Source organism: Parambassis ranga, chromosome 21 (genome assembly GCF_900634625.1).
Source record: "Parambassis ranga chromosome 21, fParRan2.1, whole genome shotgun sequence".
NCBI classification, from domain to species: domain Eukaryota; kingdom Metazoa; phylum Chordata; class Actinopteri; family Ambassidae; genus Parambassis; species Parambassis ranga.
The window spans coordinates 21,819,422-21,841,803 of record NC_041041.1 but is presented as its reverse complement, the minus strand read 5'-3'; the positions used below and the strand labels follow the sequence as shown (position 1 = coordinate 21,841,803).

Sequence of the window (22,382 nt, the reverse complement as noted above, 5' to 3'; positions counted from 1 at the left end):
CTTTTATCCCTCCTTTTCCTCTTTTAGAAACATGATGCCCAGTTTACAGGAATCCAGCTGGTTGGCATGCTGCGTGGTATCGCCTCAGGCATGAAGTATCTGTCAGACATGGGCTACGTTCACCGAGACCTGGCAGCTCGAAACATCCTGGTCAACAGCAATCTGGTGTGTAAGGTGTCAGACTTCGGCCTGTCCCGAGTGCTGGAGGACGACCCGGAGGCTGCTTACACTACCAGGGTGAGTCAGAACTTGATTTAAGGACATTGATGACAACATGAATAAATATGTTAAGGCAGAGTCTTAGGGCACATTGTTAAGTTAAGTGAGGACCAGCCAAAATGTCCTCACTTAGTGGTCTAACAAACTGGTTCTTACAAAGGTAGCTGTATAAGCACGCACATGCATACACATCGGCTGGAAGCAGGGTTTGTGTGTATGTGTGTTGGTCCTAAAATTATATACCTAATATTAAAAAAGAAAGCTTAAAATCAGATTAAAAATGCTGGTTTTCAGTAATGTGAGATACATTATACAACTCGGTATTTTAGCATTTGTGCTTGAAAACGTTTTTCAGTATGACCTGAAATATGACCTGCAGATATCCCCTGCTTCAAGCACTCATCTGTGCTGTGCTCTCTGCAGTGTGTGTGTGTGGTCATTTTCCACATGGGATCCTGTGTTTCAAGTCATGCATGCAGCCACTTTAAACAGACTATAATTTGCAGGCTGAGAATTGCTTGTCAAATAAACAGTAAGTGCGTTGTTTGCCTTTCTCCCAGAAATACATAATCTGAGGTAATAACACAGAATAATAAACTTTGCCATGTTACAGTAACTGACAGTGCTTCACACATGCGAGCAGATTCACATGTAGCCTTTGCCTTTTTTATCCTCTGTAATCCTCTCTTCTCTTTTTCTGTGTGTGTGTGTAGATGATTAGGGTTTTTCACACTTTGATCTTAAAACTTTAAACGGAACAGGTGGATATAGTGAGAATGTGTGTTTTGCCATATGTCTTCTGTACATTTGTGCAACTATTTCTGTGGGTTAGAGTATCATACATGCCCCATATTGGCATCAGGCAGTGTGAGATTGGACTTTTTTCCAGAGCAGTGTGTGTGACTCCACAGCACCAGTAAAAAGCTGAGTGACTTGGCCAGTGTCTCTGTTAGCTTTGGCTCCCATCAGCCTCCTTTTCTCAGCTCCACGTTCTTCATTTGTCCTGCTTTTCAGCTAGAATGACCATTCTGTCTACACCCTGCACTGAGAGGCAAAGCAGGAAACTTTGGATTATGATTTGATTAATGCATTTTTCATTCTTTCCTTAAGGGTGATGCTGATACATTTTGATTAAAACTCAACAGGGCCATTTCTGTTACAAGGGGGTTTAATATCTTCTTATATGACCACTTTTAGAAAAATATTCCATGTATCTAATTATCAACTTATGTCTCCTGTCAACCTGGTAAATGAATCAAATTAGTCAATCATATAAAATGGAGGGAGGTTTTATTCTGGATCTGGATCTCATGCTTAAGTCCAAACCCCACAGCTCATTAATTTAAGGCTTTTAGAAGACTTTATGAAATGTTCTTGCTCTAGATATGTCTCAGATCCAGATCGTTGAAGTTTGCAACTCACACTATCCATCCATCTGTTTTCTTAACTCATTTTGTCCTGTGCTATAGTGTCAGAGCTGGAGCCTGTCCCAGCTGTTAATGGGTGAGAGGAGAGGTAGACCCTGGACGTTTGTCTCTCTATGTTAGACTGGCCTAACATAGAGGGACAAACAACTAGTCACACTGACACCTATGGTCAATTCAGAGTCCCCAGTTAATCTAACATGCACAATTCTGTCAGTTTTTAATCAGTGCTAACAACTGCACCATTGCTTTGCCCCAGTAGTTTTTATTTCCAAATATTGTGTTTTGTTATGAGGTTTGTCTGCTATTAATCAAACTCAAGTAAGCAAATGCAAAGCCAGGCAGCCTGCGCAACAGTATGACAATCTTATCTCTGTTTCTTGTCAGGGAGGTAAGATCCCTATCCGGTGGACAGCTCCAGAGGCCATCGCCTACAGGAAGTTTACATCAGCCAGTGATGCTTGGAGCTATGGCATCGTGCTGTGGGAAGTCATGTCATACGGGGAACGGCCGTACTGGGAGATGTCCAATCAGGATGTGAGTATTTGCCAAGGGCTGTCAGTGCAGAACTAAAATATCCCACAACTGCATTGCTGCCAGCCTTGCACAATTAACAATTTACACTGGTAGGAAGTGAAAGTATCAGCAACTCCTCCTGATTCAAATGTTTAGTTCATGTTCAGCAAAGGGAGTAGTAAGGAAATGTAGTCCCACAGAGGGCAGAATCAAAAGGATATTTGCATCTGTAGAGCTGTCAAAATAACTGATTTGGATTCTAAATATATCATGTTATCATCTATATGCTGTAGGTAATAAAGGCTGTTGATGAGGGTTACCGCCTGCCTCCACCAATGGACTGCCCTGCCACTCTCTACCAGCTAATGTTGGACTGCTGGCAGAAAGAGAGGAACAATCGGCCCAAGTTTGAACAGATTGTCAGCATCCTGGATAAACTCATCCGCAACCCTGGTAGCCTGAAAATCACAGCCAACACCACATCCAGGTATCCTCGGGAAAAAAAGCCACTTTTTGGTTTCATGTCTGGTGCTTGTTGTTTGTGTACTGAAAACAGGACACAAAATGAATGTGTAGAACAACCAGCACTTTGGGAATACATGCCAATGAGAGAGTTCTACTCTAAATCTTAAAGGAAATATTATATCGAAGCTGCTTTGATACCACTTATTAACCCTCTGACAATTCAATACTTGGGGAAGTAGCTCCATGTAAAACAGCTTGGGTTATTTCAGGTCAAACCTACACAGCACAGTGGTAATGATGGCAGTTTTTTGTTTTTCCATCAGTGAAGCACAATAAAATATAATGACTGCAATGGACAGCAAAAAGATCCATCTTTCATTATGTGACCATGCAAAACACAAGCTGAACATAAACACTCAACTTCCTTTGTTTGTAGAGCATTACATGAAAACTAGCTCTGCTTATAAAAAACAATTTGGGTTTAATTGTGTACTTTTTTTAACCTTTCCCTACATTTTATATGTCATACTCAAGTTACTATTTTTTATTCGTTTTTACCTTCCCTCAGGCTTCTGTCCTTTGTTGAGACCATGATTTCCTCCCAAGGGGGTTGTGGGGAAGCAGGGCAGCCCATGTACAGTTGTCAGTTGGGCAGGGAGGGATTCAGGCACTAGGTCTGCAGCAGACGACCATGGTATTATGGAGACGTCAAAGCTCATAACGTTGACTAATGATTTCTTAAGAAAGTGAGAATAGGTCCCTTGGAGTTTGCATGTAATTTTCCTGATTGGCTTTTAACACTGGGTGAGCACAGGCCGGCCGACAGAGGCTGGTGTGGTGATTTATGAGAACTGTGTGTGTGCGTGTGTGCGTGTGTGTGTATGTGTGTGTGGTGGCAGCGGCGGCAGTTGCACAGCGGGAGCAGCTGCACTCAGCTCCACACACCTCATTTGTCTCAGGGCTGTCCTGGCTGGCTAATGCAGTATACCCCCCTTCTCCTCTTCCTCCTCCACAAAGCCTGGACCAAAAGACTGGGACCAATGTAGAGCATCTGGAGACTTCAGGGTGGGTCCTGGTCAGAGTTTACTGTCCCTGCATGTGGATGAAGAGGAGCAAGGGTCAGTGGGCCAAGGTTGGCCGTCAAAGACTAATTATGGGCCAACAGGAGTCTACTCAGGGTTAGAGGCTACTGTCTACCTGGGTGTTTTTCAGGATGTCTAGAACAGATTATCCTGTTTTCTAAGTGAACACTGTTTCTTTGTTGAGGCATGCCAATAGTTACAACTTGCACCCCTAGTCCTGCTAAATACATGACGGTTAATAAAATCAACCTTACCGATATAACAGAAATAATGTAAAATCAGTAAAACGCAGCGTTATCCAATTTTGTGAAATAGTCACATAATTGTTTCAATTATATTTACATGAGTAGTCCACCTCTATTGTAATTATTTATGCACAAATACACAAACCTGTCATTTTACAGTGGCAAAAATCTGTAAAAACGAAATAAAGTAGTAAGAAGAAAATAGGTAAATTGAAGTTAATTGAAAAGAAAAACAAGGTGTGTATTGGTGAAAGGAAACTAACTTAACCTCATTAACAAATTCAGATATGTACAGTATTTACGCTGAGAACAAATTGGTAAGAAACACCTAGATACACCCTGTGAAATGTCCTAGTAACAACGTGGGATACATTTCTTCTCACACTGTCCTGCACACATGTACTTCTGTTCAGGCTCCTCATCCACCTCTGCTCTCGTCCCCTCTGAGCTCCAACACAAGAGACTACATAGTCCTGGTTATTTGGAGGTCAGAAGCCGAGTGATAGAGCAAACTGCAGGAAGGGAAATAACAGCAAGAAAGGGGGTAGACTTTATCTTCTCTCAGGTGTATTTATACTTCCTTCTCTTTAGCTGTGTTTTCTGCATTGCTATACAGCATTCGGTCCACAAGGGTTTTAGAACCCACCCTCCCCCTCTCCCATCAAATAGATGCTTTCTTTTATTGTTCATCTCCCCCTTCACCACATCTCTCTTTTTTTACCTACAATCGTCATGTCTCTTGATCTTTCCAAGAGATGCTGCAAAAAAATATAACAACAAATAAGATAAAGAAAATGATAAGGGGGCAAAGCAAGGTCATTTGCAGCTTACCTCTCAGTGGACACAGAGAGCAGAGGGTCGGGGGCAGGAGCAGAAAAAAGAGGAAGATGAGATCACACAAGAGAAAGCAGAAAGGGGGAGAGTAAAGACGAAAGTAGATCATAATCCTGAAAAAAAATGAAAAAAAACCCAAATATCTAAGATATTTTGTCTTTATCTGTTTTTTAGCTCGTTTTTCCACCAGTAAAGTCATAGCTGTCATAATTTTTCCTGGTTTCACATCTCTTTCCACCAAATTTCCACAGTCCACTTAAGAATATTCGCATATCTTTTGTTTCCCTCTTATGTAAACCACCACCCCCTCCTCTGAGCCCTCATTCCCCTTTCTCTGACAAACCAGTCCTTCCAGGGGGTCCTGAGGGCCCCTCTGCATTTTGACAGGCCTCTGATCTGGCAGGAAAAGACTCAATCATTGTAACAACACCCACTCCACCACCTCAAGTGCATTTTTCCTCCTCCTTTCTCTTCTCTTCTCCTGTCTCTAAGATGTCATCCCACTTTCCTTCTCTCACTGTACCACTGTGTTGGCTTAGTGTGGTGTTTCTGACATTGTGGCTTGCAGTGTTAATTTTGGCAGCAATTTCGGATTTAGTTTTTATTTTAGTCTTGTGACTAAAATGTCATTTGATTTTAGTCACGTTTTAGTCATCAACATTTTTAAAGTTTTAGTCTAGTTTTAGTCGACTAAATATCAAATAATTTTAGTCGACTAAATCTGCCGTGGATTTAGTCGACTAAAATTCTATGATATATATTTTTCATGAAATATTTAAGGTTTGATTGTGCAATAAAAACAGGCACAGCTTTAACTTGTGTTATTTGAAACAAACATCTCTTTATTTAATTGCTATTACCTTTTCACAAAAGCAGCAGTGAACAGTGAGCTGCTCTCCCTGAATACACTGTTCAGTCATGACCTTCTTCATGAATACTCCATAACTACAGCAAAACACTTCAGTGACAACTTAGAAACAGGTCGCATGCTGTAAAACCATCAGCAGCGCTGTCTTCATTTATAGATTTTGTCACGTGTATCTTTGAACGGAAGTTAAGATGACTCGTCTGCAAATGTCGCTTCAGGTTTATTGTTTTTACCGCTGATAGTCGCTCCGCACGGTTTGTAAACCGTCTTGATTGTCTTGAAATTAAACGTGTCTGTGTGTCTGTTCTCCTGTTTTGTGTGACCGTGCATGAGTACGCCTTCTTCCAGCATCGCGGCGCAACGTCCTTACACAGAGAGAGCACTTCTGATTGGCTCTCTGCCGCCGTCTCCTGATTCGTCCCTCCCTTTCCACAAACAAAATTTGCTCTGATTGGATCTCGTCTCCATCAATAATTTCGTCTCGTTTTTATTCGTTGACGAAAGTGTCAATCCATTTCGTCTTCGTTTTTGGCACCGTGCGTTAGTTTTTATTTAGTTATCGTCTCGTTTTTATCAGCAAAAAAAGGTCGTTAACGAAAACTATGACGAAAATGATTCGTCAACAAAATTAACACTGGTGGCTTGATGGTTTTTGTGTACAGATCTATGATACTTATATGTAAATCAAACAATATTACATCGGAAAAATGTAGACTGGTATATGACATACCAGTATGAGTATTATGTAAGTGTACAGTGCAGGACTAGCTGGTTAGCATGCTAACTTCAGCAACTTTCCAACACAGTGCATAGATATCTTTGACGTCATAGCTATTACTTCATCATTATTTAATTTTAGTTCATTTAAAAAAAAATAAACATCTAATGAACCGCCCAACTTAGAGAATCAAAGCCTTTTTTTATATGAGATAAAAGAAACTTCACATGTAGATTAAAGAAGTGCTAATGAGATTTATTTAAATGTTTAATTTTATACTCTTTGAAGTCCATTCATGATTGTTCAGCCTATGGAACTATACCTTCCCCTGAGTAGTAACACTACCCAATGACTAATACATTTGTCCCCAATTCACACACACACTAACATGCAGAGTGGCTCCAAACCTCCCTGCCAATCAAAGTTAGAGACGCGGAGGTGGACTTCCTGCTATTCTAAAGAGTTTATTTACAATGCTATGTATAGTATTCCTTGTGGGAAAACCTGTTTTTTACCCTTGTCCTTGCCTTGTTATTCCCTTGTGTGTATGTCTTTGCAAAGGTGTCTTTGTCTAATCTGCAAGACAGGTGCAGCATGTCCTTACAAAAAAAAATGCAACCTAGTTTTAAATGCCACTCACAAATTCAGCACTAAACATGTGAGATGCTCAGCTGATTGATCTGTGAGTCCTAGTTTGACCTAATGCGGTTTGGCCTGGTTTGCTGTTCCCAGTATAGGTGCAATCAGGTTTCACAACAGCTCAGGGAGTTACATTTGTATATGCTAGTATCAAGTGGCTGCATCTGAAATGAGACTCTGATAAAAAAACGTGGAATTGTGTCTGTCATCTGCAGCTTTCTCTTCGCTGCCTTGCTTTCTGCACGTCTTTCTACACATCATCCTTCCTCAGCCTCCCCTTTGGCAAACATTAATCAGAGCTAGTCAGAACAATGCCTGCAGCCTTTCCTTCACCCTGTGCAGTACACTGAGCATCATAAAGCCCACCGCTATGCATTTAATTTGATTTGATCCAATTGAAACTATCAAGTCTAATCAAGTCTCAGTTTAGTATTGGCACATGTACGGCAGGGAAGGATGATGAAATTAGACAGAAAGTTACAATGCTTTTGTTTGTAATCTTCTTGCTCAATATGTTAAATATGGTATGTATGGTATTTTCTATGACAGTTTTATCCCCTCTGAAGCCCAAAGGTTACATGTGGGTTCACTATATTGCAAAATACAACCTATATGATGATAGGATTGCACAGATTAGGAGGTTATGCGACATTAAGAAACAAAGCAGAACATCAAGAGTAGTATTTTGTGTAAGCGTTGCACAATGATTGTCCATACAATTTGGACTGAAACTGTATGTCTGTTGACCGGTTAGTTAGTAGATCCGGCTGCAGTTAGCAAATCACAACATCAGTTGTGATGCGAGGTTGCCCATCTGTCTCTGAAAATGCAAAGCCTGCTAGACATTTTGCACTATTGCACTCACACCTGACCTGTTTCTGACTCTGCAGCATATGCTAAGGAATCTCAGTGTAAATAATGATGCAACATTGGTGCAAACATTGCATCAGTTTACAGTCCACTGCCGCTCAAACAGTATGTTAGGAACCCTGACTCTGAAGTGCCCAGTTGTGTTCTATCAGACACCAAATGTGTACATACTCATATACTTACATTGCAGCAATATGTTCCTCCCACACCTCCTCCCACAGGTGGTGGCTGAGAGCAGCTGTAGTATCAAATATTTTAGATTGTCAGCTGATGATCTTGGGTGGGTGTTTTTGCACCTGTGTCCCAGAGGCACCAGTGCCAGGAACTCCCACATTATTTCATATAAATGTTACAGGTTAATTTACTTACTAAAACATGTTTCTCCCTTGGCCACTCATTTATGTAATTCCTTCCTCTTAGGCCGGCCAACCTGTTGTTGGACAGGAGCAGTTCAGAGGCTCCCTCAATGGGGACCATGGGGGACTGGATGGATGGAATGAGGACCTTGCCCTGCAAGGAGGCCTTCTCTGGGGTTAGCTACAGCTCCTGTGACACCCTGGCCAAGACCTCCACAGAGTAAGTTGACAACACACACACACACTAGGCTTTTCTGCCTATTCATGCCAGCAGTGTTTACAGGGGCCCTGGAATTTGAAGAGGCTCTTGGTGAAGAGTACACACACACACATACTCTTGTTCTCAGTAAGTAAAGAAAGCTATAGAGCCATTTCTAAAGGTGTCCCAATGAGACTCATGGTAACTCATAATGACAGGTCTTTAGCCACACTTTCAGTGTTGTAAGTATGACCAGAGGGGAAGGTAAGAGCGTTAAAAGAAAGGGGAAAAATAGACACACTGAATACAGAGAAGAGAAAGTAGAACAGTTGTGAGTTCCATGAGGATAAGGGAATAAGAGAGCAGCTGTTGAAAGAAAGAATGAGAGGGGAGATTTGACAAGATAAAAGAGCAGAGAACGTCCTTTGAAAGAGAAAAATGAAGGCATAGCTGTCAAGTAGGTTTGCAAGATATGGCAGTGTGTATGCTGTGAAGCATAAAAACACCAAGGAAAGACCAAGCAAAGGATGCCAGAAAATACATTATTACCATAATAGTTATTATCAGTGTGTTGGGATATGGGATATAGGATATATGAAATAGGGTGTGGTAAGAGAATACCATACCATAGGTCATGCAGGAACAAAAAAACTGACAAAAAGTTCTGAAATAGCTGGTGAGTTTTGGATGATAAAGTGCGTTTCTTTGGACTTAGAGTTCCGAGATCAGAGTAGGAATTAGTTTATAAAGGTTTTATATCCGTCGTGTTTTTCCTATTTTTCAGAACTTCTGCCTTCTTCTCCCTGCCCCACTCCCTCTCCCCTGGCTCTGTTGGCATGCAGCTTAATTGATGTGGAATGTGACAGAGTAAATAATTGGACAGTTCTAATCATTGTGATCAAAGCAGCCACTCACTGTGGTGATGGCAGCAGCAGGGGCAGTTGGGGAGCGGTGGTCAGCAGCTGTAACTCAATAACTTCACAAGTCAGGCAGTCATTATCAGTGTTGGGGCTTAATATCTTAGAAAGAAACATTGTGGAATGTACATCCGTTTAATTAAAGTGGAATCATAGTGCTGACATCAGTACTGGTCCTTCGAAGTATGCAGAAACACATCTTTTCCAGTTGATATCATAGCATGTGTGTATGTACTTCTGAGTGCTTGGTTATTGCTGTGGAGGAAGTGCAGTTTATGGAATAAGGGAAAGGTTTCTTAGGTGGTTTTCTTTCTTATTTTTTGTCCCTCCTCTCTCTTAGGGTATTACACAAAAAAGCAGTTCTGTTCTCTAGTGATGTGTCATGCCATTCAGTCAATAAATGTGTTCAATTAATGAAAAGTTTGCATCAGTCAACATATTAAACACAAAAGCTCACTCTGCGGATATGGTAGAAATCCACAATGGTTATTGACATAATACATCAGAGAAACTGTGAAAAATCATACTAGTGTAGAATGGCTTTTCTGCGGTAGATACTAAATTGGATCACTGCAGTATTAATCCACTGAAGGATCCATCTAAAGCACCCAAGCTTAGCTAAGGCTAGCAGCCTTGGCTCAGACTGTGCATTGCTCAAATATAGATTGCTCTATTGATTTGTACAGTTTTAATCTAGTCCTTGATATTCAGCACAAGGTTCTGTAATGCTCTGACCTCAGAAGAACAGTTATCATACTTGGCTGCAGTGTGCTGACTCATCTGCTGGAGTAATTGATTAATCCTTTTTCCAGAATAGAATGGAGCACATCATTTTGTTCATCTGAGTCCTTGCAAAGTCTATTTTCAGGTAGCACTGGTGAAGTAGTGATGAACTAAAGTAATCTGTGACACTGCCTCTGGTTTGCAGAAACGTCATACACACACCTTTCTTTTAGTTTTTATGTGTGCAAAGTTGATACAGCAGATATGGTTGGTTGATTTATATGACATTTCTGTAGAACATTCCTCATGTATTAAATTTTGTACTGTTGTCATTTCTTATTTCATCATTGATCAATTTTTGGTTTGATTTCTGTAGTTACCTAATATTAAGCTAGGATTTATTGCTTCATGACAGATTGTTTATTTCATTATGATTTGGATTAACATTTAGTGACCAGCTTTCAGCTTTAATATGCTGGTTATTGCAAAAAAAAAAAACATAGTCTTAGCTCAAAAGGCTTGGAAGTAAGGTTATTTGTGAAACCACCAACAACAATCAAAATAAGGATGAGAAGCTTCTCAGTGAGAACTGCATAAATGTGATTTAAAGTGTATCCTATTTGAGTGAATCTGAAAATCAACTAACGGTAGGAAGGAAAGGACTTAAATAGAAAAAGATAAATAGAATTAGCCATGGCTAATGTGGTAGTCTGAGTGTGAGGGACAGAGAGAAGAGAGGAAAGGGAATGTGACCAGCTCTGTGCAGATAAATAAAAAGAGGTCACAGGTGAGCATCAGAGAGGCAGGAGGGAGGCTGTGCATGACAGACAGTGATTATTATAATGTGTGCATCTGCTCTTCATTATTGACATTTCTCCTCCCTGGTTTCAAATGTTGTCAGTATTCCAAAAATCAAGTTTTTGTACATTTATTTTAAATAAAAATATTTTTCCACGAAGAAGTGACCAACAAATATGGGCTTTTATCATAAGCACTTAGAATACCTTATTTTTTAGCCATGGGTTTTTTGGTTATAGATAAAGCCAAATGATTTAGCCTAATATATTAACATTAAAAATGTGTGTTACATACCATCCAGTTTCATGTGTTAATGTTGCCGGGCCTGGCTGTGTCTCAGTAGAGTGGTTCTGACGGAGGTCCACATCACACCAGCCTCTTGCCCAGAATGGGAACCATCCATGGGGATCACCACTCTCTAACGCCCAGCTCCTCTCCACCCTACTCAGGCTCTGGATGGTGGGTGGAGGACCAAGGCCTGTAGGCCCAGTGTGAGACTGTTAACCTACCTCCAGAACTACTGACAACCTTCCACTTGTCTAAATTTTAAAGGGATAGTAAAAATAATAAAGTTTGATTCCTCTGCAATCAAACTAATCAGTGATAAGTCAATAGATGCTCATAAATATATTGATTATTGTGACAATTAGAACAAATATTGCATGTTGCCATAAGTAGAACAATTGGTCTGTTTTGTGTGAAATTAATAGGCAATATTGAGCAGTGACATTGTTACATCTCTACATTACAAAGACAATGTTCAAGTCAGTGTAGTGTAGCAAATTATGAGCAGTAATCATATTTTAATCATAAATTATAATACACAATGAATAGAAACAATTATTTTTCCATATGCTAGTTTACTACTTCACAACTACTTTTAGTTGTGTTTTGTCTCTAGCTAACCCTTTATATTTGTAGTGAAGTAACATGTCAGTGTCTGGGTGGTCAACAGGTTTTTGTTTATTTGGCTGCTTTGGCAAACTAAAGATGCAGCTTGCATTCTAAAAATTATGTTACACTAGCACTACAAATAATGGGTGACATGTTTGTTGTAGTGATGCCACAATTGTACTTATAGCTGCACTGCTTCTACTAATAATTATATTTAGGAGAAAGGGATGAGTCCTGCTGTGACTTTTTGCATATATAAGCAAAGCCCTGTGAGTGTTGATTTGTTTGCTGTGTGTCTCAAAAATAGCGCAACAATTGACTAACTACTTTGTGCCTTTCAGGTTTACACTACATAACACACCTAACAAGTATACTGTAGTAGCTAAAAAAATAATTTTCTAAAGATGTGGCTTTTTCTTCAATGCATGTACAGTAACCAATCTTTAATTGAGATTAACAGTATGACTCAGTGTCCATGTTCTGGTGCTGCACCTCTTCATGCACAAAAGAAGTCCAGTTCAAAGCAATGCAAGGAACTGTGTCTTCCGTGCCTCTGTGGCCCTTGCATGCTATTGTTTCCTACTCTGACAGGGTCATAATAGCAGCTGTCAGTGCACTGTAGCCTTCTGGGATGTGCAGTCCTTTTGTGAATGACAGCTGCACAGGAAAGTGAAGGGAGCAGCACTGGGAGCATGTCATGAAATGCCACATGGGTCATGTTTGCTATCACTAATGCACATTTCCATGTTTTTTTCCCCCTTCTGTCTTCCTTCTTCCTGATTGGGTCTGATATCCTCAACCTCTCACCCTCTTCTCTCTTCTTCTTCTTCTCAAACCAGGGATCTGAAAAAGGTTGGAGTGACTATTGTAGGACCGCAGAAGAAGATTGTGAGCAGCCTGAAAGCCCTGGAGTCCCACAACAAGAATGGCCCAGTACCTGTTTAACAGAGATGAACCCAACAAACGGAAACCAGAGACCTAACTTTTGGTCTGTCTTGATAAACTGTGGTTGCTATTTGCACTCACACAACGCCTATTCAAACTGGAATTGGAGGGAAACACAGCAAGATTAAAATGATGTCTTTCATTTTTTTGTTGAAAGACTGAGAAATGGGAAAGAGTTAATGCAGACCTGCCAGCTAGTTAACTGGCCAACTCTCTGTCCCTCCACACCCAAGTTGAGATGCCTTACTGACTAAAAGGGAGGGTAGAGAGCAGAGGAAAGACAACGAGGTCTGCAAGATGTGATCCAGAATAAAAACTAGGACTGTGCTGGGATAAAGAGCGAGGAGGATTAACAGAAATCTGGAGCGCTCCATGACTGTGGCTTAGCCACACTGCACCTGACTGAGAAGCCTTGTGTAGAAGATCATGGTAGACAGCAGCAGCAGACCCAGATGCGGACCCTTCCTGGTCTGATAAAGTTGGAGGTGTAAGGTGTTTTCACAACTACCTGCATTTACCATCTCTGTCCTATGAGAGCTGAGCTGGTAATGGACACACACACAGATGCTAACCGAGCCATTATACTCTGTAGCTCTAACCTTATAGCATTTGCATTCAGTAGACATGTCACATAAAAGCAATAATGATATAATCCTTCAGATCAGTCGGTCTCATTTTATGGAAGCCATGAATCTGTCATGTGTAAAATGTATTGAATGCTGTGCTTTGAAGGTACAGGGGCCATAACACAATTAATACACATGATTTTATTTACAGTGATATCTTTGTTCTATGTGCTTATGAAGAAAAATCATACAGTTGTGGTGCTGTTCCCTCTGTTACTCAATGCCCTTCATGTGAAATCTCAGGATGTATACTCTGGCTATGTTCAGCGACATATATCTGATTTTGTCAGGTCTGTATGGGCACACAGATCCAATCAGCACTCCTGATTTTTTACTTTCAGACTTCAGTTTCCCGCAGGATGAAGTTCTATATCAGACACACACACAAATACAGTATATATATGACCATGCAGCAAGAAATAGGAACAGTCATATCAGAGTCTATGCGGCTATTTGCTTACATGCATGCACTGAGCGTTGTTGTCATCAACTCCAACCTGCAGCCGCAGCACAGCCTGATGTTTCCTGTTGTTGACGGGTGCGAAAGTATCAGCGTGCACATACATGCCATTTCAAAGGACGGTGGCAATCACTTTAAGTCAGGTGCAAATCTGATGCAAGACACTTGTAATTATGAATGTTAACTGTCAAGAGAGGTGAGTCTGATCTGCACAAAAAAATATCAAATCATACAATATGGCTTGTAAATGATCATAGTCTTTGTTATGTTTTCTCCAAGTACTGAAAGAAAGAGTGCGGAGCTGACTCAGAGCAGAGGTTAGGAAAGATGTGTAAGATAAGAGTAAAGAAGAGTGAAACTGGTAAGAGGACATGAGATTTTGACTTGAAAACATCTGGAGTATTTACTTGAGTATTTCTTGTCTTTAGCAAAGACAAGTTAGTATCATCTACTCCACACAACGACAGGCCTGGGATTTTTTTTCTTCAATAGGTTGAGGTCAACTTTGCCGATTTGTTTGAATCCTTAACTTATTAACAAAAGCCATTTTTTGATCGGACATGTGCTGTAAAGTTAAATTTGTAATAGGGTAAAACTAGCTTTTAACCCAAATAACCTTGTGTATTTGATACAAAAATGTAGAGTGCCTCCTGTAGTTAGGCTGGATCGTGGTGGGATCACCAAGCAACAAGGTTTACTAGTTTTATATACTTTTGGGTATAGGGTTGATTAACAGTTTCCCTAAACGAACTTGCTATGAAAATACCCTAAAAGAGATGCAGAGGTTCTAACAAATAATTGCTGTCTGAGAGTATCCCAGTAAATCATGCTGTATGTGGAGGATGGGATTTCCTTAAGGCACCTTGGAACATGCTCGACCGTTTTCTATGATGTCACCCAGCCAGTCCCTCAGTGCACACCCAGTATTTCTAAATTGGCACTTTAGTACAGTGTGCCATTGAATGGGTAATGTATAACCACAAAGATGCTAACTTTAAGCTTCTTCAAGCACTTAGTACACAGTATTGGAGCACTTTGAATGGAAATGTTATTGCCTTGGCTGTAAGGTTATCTAATGCCCAGGGGTGACTGCGGTGTTCTTGGGAAATCCGGCCCTGTTCAGTGTATCAGTCCTGTCTTCTGGTCTACCTGTGGATGCTGCTGTTGCTGCTTTTGTGTTCTAATTAGCATGTACATAATGTAAACCATCATAATGATAGCAACTAGCACTACAGATTCCACTATATGTACATGGCCATCCCCTTTTTGTAAAAATGTTTGTATGTATAAAAGACTGAATAAAACAAATTGTGTTTTTAAAAAAGAGACAAAAAAACACCTGTATTATATTTTATCTTATTTTGAATTATATTTGTCTTTTTTTCTACAATAAAAAAAGCAATTATGATTACATTATTTATTTGTTAACATTATACAGTGCATTGTTTTTTTGGAACAGAGTAAATTATGTGTCAGTACTGTCTCTGTTTGATTTTTTTGACTTACATTATAAACCTGAGACATCTGAAAGAGCAATACTGTTATGAACCCTATATCCAGATTCCTAATTTTATGTCTCAAAACTGATATGTGTGTCTGTGTGAGAGTTTGTGTGCATATGTAGATGGCCTTGTCTACTAATGTAAAATGATTTGTAGTGGAAACATTTATATTTTTATAATAAATATTCGCAAAATATTTTCCAAAAAAATGGATGATGCTAGATCCGCTTCTGTGTTGTTCCTTTTTCATTTAATTATCTGATGGTATCATTGACTGGGGTATAATGTTGGCTTTTGACTGCATTGAAATTTCATTTTGTTTAATAACTCACAAGAGGATGATGTACGTCTGAATCATAACTTAGATGTCATCTGTTTTTATTTTACATTCCATAGATGTCTTCTTGGAACATCTTACCTTCTTCGTAATAAAAAGCTAGCAATCATCTGACTGACACATGTGTAGTGTACAGTCTATAGTGGGATCATTCATAGCCAAGAAGTTTGTAGGGTGTCCCCCCTTACTGCTTCCATAGGGTTAATTAGGTGAGCTGCAGCAGGTGCTGCTGATGATCAATCCTTGATGAATTCAAGCAGGGTAACAGACCTCCATAAAAACAGACGTTTTGACAGTTTGCTGTTCTTGAACATTCGGGTGTGTTTTAACAAAATGACAAGAGAGAAAGACAAACAATGGTGTTAGAGAAGCTACTGTTGCTACTGGAAAGACTTATTAAACCTGTATAATGATCAGAGAAATACAAAAAAACCCAAGAGCTACATGTCTGAAGTCAAGAAGAAGACTGAAGAAGTACAGTTTGTTTGAAGGGTTACCAGGAAAATAAACTCTTCTGTCTAAAAAGCACATGGAAGCAGGACTGAGGTTCACTAAACTGCATCTGAACAAGGAACAACACTTATGGAACAATGTCCTGTGGACAGATGAGAGACCAAAGTGGAGTTGTTTGGTTTATAATAGACACTTTCCTTAGCGTCTAATAATTCTCAGTATTCCTACCAAACATTCCATGTTTTGTCCAAAAACCTCCCACATGTTCATGTTCACATCAACTTCTAATTTAACCACCTCTGGTTTTGTCTTAAATCCCTCTGACCCCGCTTTCTGTGTCTCTTGCCACATCTTATGAAACATTTTGTTTCTGATCAGCCACATTTAAAACTGATCTTTTTGTATGATTTTAATGTGCATGTTCTGTATTTTTTTTTCACTGAGGGAGAGAAGATGAGATGTGTCAGAGAGTGGAAAGAGTGATGGTCACTCTGTTCTATGCTGAAAGGCTGACACAATCCAGATGTTCCCAGGCAGATGTGTGCAGAGAGAAAACAGGACACTGCCCTCCTCAAGTCAGGAAACAATGAACACAGTCAGTGTTTGACAACACCACCAATTTTGCCTTGTTTTTTATCTATAAAATCTCTGCGGTACTCAGACCACAGGGGTGATTGGAAAAAAACGTAGGGAGGACGGATGTGGGGCAGGTACAGAGAGTGAAAGCTGAGGGATGATGAAGCCATATGAAGCTGCAGGAGAAGCTTAGCCTGCACCATTTGTTATCCTGCTTGGCAGGATAAAGTTGAAATGCTTTTCCCCCTATTGCAGATACAGCAAGCATGGTTCCACTCAGACAGTAATGATAATGAGAAAACAAATTTGTGATGTGTAAAATGAATTTCTCACTTTGTAACAATGCCCTGTTATAAAACAATGCTTTTTTTTCCAGCTCAGCACTGTTCCTATGTGGACCATGATTGTCAGTGAGGATGGTGGTTTTCAAACTATGCGAACACTGTACTCTGTAAGCCCTTAAACGCATGCATTCATATGTGAAAGAGTAGAAAAGACACAAGTTAATCCACTGACTCAGGCCAGTATTTTAGTTGGCTCGGGATTGTGGGTTCATGGTTAAATACAGTTGATAGATAGATGGGTCTTTTGGAGAAAGAGTAGAACAGTGGCCCACATCCCCTTCTCATGTAGAGACATCTCCTCCCTTTGAAGCCTGCTCTCTGGCCTCATCCCTCTATCTCTCGTCTGTCTCTCCCCTTTTGGTTTTTGGGTAAAACCTCGCCTCCAGCTGTGTCCAGCTGCTTTACAGGGCCTGACGCCATGTTGCAGCCTCCAAACGCTCCGTTCAGAATTTGCAAGACAACACACAAAGCAAGGCCTTGCTGACACAAGGAAGATCTTAAATATACACATGTACACTGCAGGGAGCACTAAGCTCTCAGAATGATGTTACTGCCACACATGTACCAGTGCACACATTCAAAGACAGATAGATTTCCTGTGTTCCCCACGGTTCCAAAACACATCCTGACTCTTCAATCATTTTATTACTAAAGGAACGTACAGTGTTATCGTCGCAGCACACAGGTCCCAGGACTACGGAGCTCACACTGCTTGTGTCATTTTAACAAATGGTACCATCACAAAGCGATGTGAAGCTATCATTGCAGCCTCCTCACCAAGGCTCAGACAACAACCTGATATTTGTTTTTAAGTGGAGACTACATGTAGGTGTGTGTCTTGGATGAGGCGTGCTCCAACAAGAGGTGTCTCAAGCACAAATCTACTCAGCTCAAGGTCATTTTAAAATCAGCAAGGCTTTATAATGTAAACAGTAGATCAATGGTACCGTGCCCATTTGTTGTTGTTTTTATTGTTTTTTTTTGCAAATAGTTGGTTAGGAGAAACAATTACAACTGTTGACTGGTTTTTCCAACCATATAATCTGATCATGGCACATGACAATACCAAAATGTCACACAGGTGCTTTATGTCTAAATAAGACAAAGTTAGACCTGTGTTTTAACCTTAACCCAGTTTGGACCACATGCCATCCTTTCTAATTACGGTATTATAATTACAGTATTTACCCCGTGTTGTTTTGTTTGGATGGTTTATATGGGGGTGGGAAATCCTAACATTGAGAAATCTTGGTCTTCTTCTTTAAATCTTCTGTTCCACCCACACCACATACCGAAAATACTTCCCTTCACATCTGAGCTTTGTGCATTTACAGCAGCTGACATGTTTACAGCTTCTGGCTGTTTCACTTGACAAGATCTTGTAAGTTCAAACGTTTTAAAGTTTATGTTCACAGGTTCTATCACAGCAAATCAGTGTGTTATAGTTTTACAGACATAAGAAGAGTACCGTATTCTTAAAGTAGTTTTGTAAGCTATTTGTGAAGATTTTTGTAACTGTGGTCCAACCCTAAAAAAACACATTTGGATGCAGTTTTTGAAAAGGGATAAAGGATAAGGATAATTATATCAACAAAATTTAAGGTTAACATTGTAGCTGGATCTATGCTTATGCAACACATCCTCACAAAAAAACGTGAGAAACCACTGCTGGTGGCGACACCGAGGGAGTAATCTGCTGGTCCGGTGAGCAGGTTCTGCAGCGCTGGTAGGCACGGTGTAGTTTTCCAGTATGACTGACGAAGTGAAGTGAGCCATGAGCGTCCAGTGTGACGTCTGACTTCACACACCTCTAACAAGTTATAGCCGCTAGCATGGGCCACCCTGCCTGGCATGGAGGGTTGCTCTCTCGGGGGTGATGCTGGAGCTAAGGGGACATCCAGAAGAGGCCGGGGACGCACAAATCCACCAGAATGCAGGAAATGGCTACTGGCTACTTTTCTGGGGGAGGTCCCCCAGACCCCCCTCCCCCAGACGTGCCCCCTCCCAATATTACATTTAGATATATTATATTACATTGTACGGGGTGTTTCTGTATGGTGTTTCAAATTCATTCTCCATGTGCCCCTTTTTCACTTTGAGCACCTGCACGTCTCTGGGTGAGAGCTTAGGTAAAGACCATGCTTTGTCTTAAAACAAACACATTTATAACATTAACATAATTTAGAATAAAAACCTTTTCCTTTATTTGTGGCTACATTCTTGATTAGTCTGTGCCCCAAAAAACGAGACGTGGCCAGAGAAATAAAATAAATGTGTTTTCAAGGACAAAAATATTGATCTCATGTCACATTTTCCTGGTGGACGGACTGTTTGCATTAGTTATGTCCCTGCTTGGCATGAGAGCATAAGATTCTTTTACTGTTAATTTAAAAGGGGGTGTTCATGGCCACTCAAAGAGTGCGATAGGTGCAACGGAGTCAACTGGAATTTTCTGTAAAATGGCAACAATGACTGTTTCCAATCCTTTAGTCTTTAATGTCTTAAAGACGTTCTGCAATTAATGCATTTTATTTAGGAGCTCTGACACACAGAATAACCTGCAGACCAGAAAGATAATAGGTTTACATTTAGACTTGGTAGTATTTCATGCTTGATTGCATTTTGTCACTACATTTTTAGTTGCCATAAAGTCCTGGAGCACAGCCCAGAAGCCTATGGATGGAGATCAAAGTGAGAGCGTAATAATGAACCTGAAGAGGAGATGTTATTACCACTTTGTCTCTCGGTATTAAACAGCAGAAGCAAGGCTGCAGACACCGGCGTCCATAACGGATAGAATTGATTTTCCATGAAAGCAGAGTGATGTGGGGGTACTGCTGGCCCTCTGATGTCAGCACTCTGTCATCTCTCTCTGTCTCTCTCTACAGCATCTCTGTCATACTCTATTCTCATTTCCTCTCTAGTCATTTTTCCTGTAACCCTCCTTTTTCTCACTCACTTTCTTTTCAGTTCACCATCTTTTCCGACTGCGGCGTCTTCCTACACTGTGTCCTTGCTGGTTTTTTTTTGTGTCTCACTTTCCTTGCCTTTTTTTAAGCCACTTTTATAGCACACATTATCTATCCATCCATCTATTCCGTTGTCTTGTACGGGGTTCACAGAGGGCTGGAGCCTGTCACCGGGTACACCCTGGACAGATCACCAGTCTATCGCAGCGTGACATTAATATATTGGTATTAATTAGACAGATATGGTAACTCTTCCCTCTCTGTCCTTCTATTGCAGCAGGGGGGATGCTTACGTGACAAGATTGCGACGCTAATTGAGAGTCCTATTTCCACTGCTGTCACACAATTTGCATCACTCGCCTGATTTCACACAGTTGAGTGTGAGAGTGAGGAAACAAACATGGCTTTTGTTTAGCTCATTTTCAGCTGTTACAGATTTTTGCCAAATTGTCAGAGGACTTTAAGATACATTTCTGATTTCATAGGGGAAGCTCTCCTCTGTCACCATCCATTTCATGAACCTGGTTTTCTGTCATGTTTTAAAATCATTAAGCTTCTGTAGTATTTCCTGGTAGTTTCCCATGTCACCGTGATAGATACGTTTAGTTAGTCTGGTTTCCCATTTTATTTTTGAAATATCTATTCTTTTGGTTTAGCCTGGTCTGAGTGCACTATATAAGGATCAGTGTTTTTACTACACATTCAGGCAGTATTACAGCATGTATTGGATTATGCCATGAGAAGGCATAATTGACACAGCCCTTGTGTTTCTTGGTTTCTTCTTGATGCCATTGTGTCATGTCAAATGAATTTTGTGTTGAGTGAAATCATCGTCCATAGGAAAAGAAATGCCCCATTGGTCTCAAATACATCACCCCAGACACAACACAGGGATACATTTATACTAACAGAACATGAAATCATGGGATCAATACAGCCACAAACATCTGCATAGGTAAGGGATGGACAATGGTACAGGCGGACCTTCACTCAGGAGTTAAGGGCTCAGGTACCCTAAAACCACTCCCACCATCACAATTCGAGTCAGACACTGAAACTACTGGTTTGGCATTAGATATCAAAGTTATCAATGCCAATCCAAATTAAAATCCCATCTTTAGGTGCTGATTTAGATTTTGAGAGAGACTGTGAATGACCTGACAAGTGTTTTGATTTAAATTCATATATTTCACTTCTTAGGATTTCACTTTTTATTGTTTGTTTTATGAGGTTTAAATTCCATGTGATGCACACACACACACACACACACACACACACACACTACCAAAGACACTCAAAAAGCTGCTCTCTATTCTCTCCTTCTATCTGTCTTACATCGTCTCCTATCTTTCCATCAACATATTAAAGCCATACATCACCAGGATCAATCCCAGTGTGTGCGAGGCACCATGGGACTGATTTAGTGGTGAGTTTCCTCTGTGTCTGTGAGTTTTATGACTGAGGTCGGGGGCCATGGACACAGGGATACATTTCTGACTAGATCTCTCTTTGACTGCTGGTATTTCTAGCACTTTTCATGCCGTCTCCCTCAGCATGACCTCAGTGAATTGCAAGGCCACATGTTAATGCCACTATTGACTTAGACAGCTGGGTTCCAGAAGACGTCGCAGTCGGCGCTCACCAGCTGCTACAGTGGTTATTCAGAAGTGGGTTGCCATATTGTTGCTGCAGGAGCATAGAAACCAAACTGGATGGAGAATTTTAAGTTACTGATAAAACTCCAATCTCTAAAATTTCTTGAGCTCATGCAGTGAAACTGGTGTGTGGATACCTTGGCCAAGAACAATCTTAGACTAATCCCCATTCAGTTCAGAAGGGCTTCTTCCAGGAACCATGATCCAACCATTGAACACAACTCAGATCTGTGCTTGCATAAATACAGAGCTCCTGGGATCTGTGGCATAAAACAAAACATGATACACAGCTATATAGTATTGAGACCATAAGGCATGGATGTATGCGTATGGATTTCTATCTCACATATGCTGCCTCTCTCTCCCCTATATTCCTTTCTCTCTCTGTTTCCATGTCAGCAGAGAATACATGACACGTTCTTTCCAGCCTTTCCCCAAAGTAAGCCAGTTTACCACAGTCAGTCTGTCAGCCAGCCAACCAGTCAGTCAGTCATACCACACTAGTCCTACAGGAATGTAGAGGAAGAGACCAGCCCTGGGTTATTCCTTTCATCGTCACTCATTTCATTTGCAATGTAATCACAGTTAAGAGGAAAATGTAGAAAAGTACATACAAGTGTAATGACATAGTGAACGTACCTTACTGAAAAGCCACAAATGTTACATGGTTCATATATGTGTAATCAGTCTTTTGCAGCCAGGGCGTATAATTTGATGCCTCTGAGCGTGGATCATATTATATGTGTAT

General features: G+C 40.5%; 1 protein-coding gene across 5 annotated transcripts in view; it reads left to right on the top strand.

The window, feature by feature from the left end:
- epha3 (eph receptor A3) overlaps positions 1 to 15,119 on the top strand; it is an 80,388-nt gene extending 65,269 nt beyond the window's left edge. Inside the window, exons 13-18 of one of the 5 annotated variants that reach the window (XR_003672484.1) lie at positions 28 to 237; positions 2,031 to 2,180; positions 2,453 to 2,646; positions 8,301 to 8,456; positions 11,214 to 11,364; positions 12,607 to 15,119. Coding sequence is in view for 4 of the 5 variants with exons in the window: in XM_028433814.1 (XP_028289615.1) it covers positions 28 to 237; positions 2,031 to 2,180; positions 2,453 to 2,646; positions 8,301 to 8,456; positions 12,607 to 12,712 (816 nt within the window). In the remaining variant the exon portion in view is untranslated. The remainder of the gene's footprint in view (positions 1 to 27; positions 238 to 2,030; positions 2,181 to 2,452; positions 2,647 to 8,300; positions 8,457 to 11,213; positions 11,365 to 12,606) is intronic. The other 4 variants (XM_028433818.1, XM_028433816.1, XM_028433814.1 and 1 more) reach the window with 4 other exon arrangements.
- Positions 15,120 to 22,382: the final 7,263 nt, after the last annotated feature.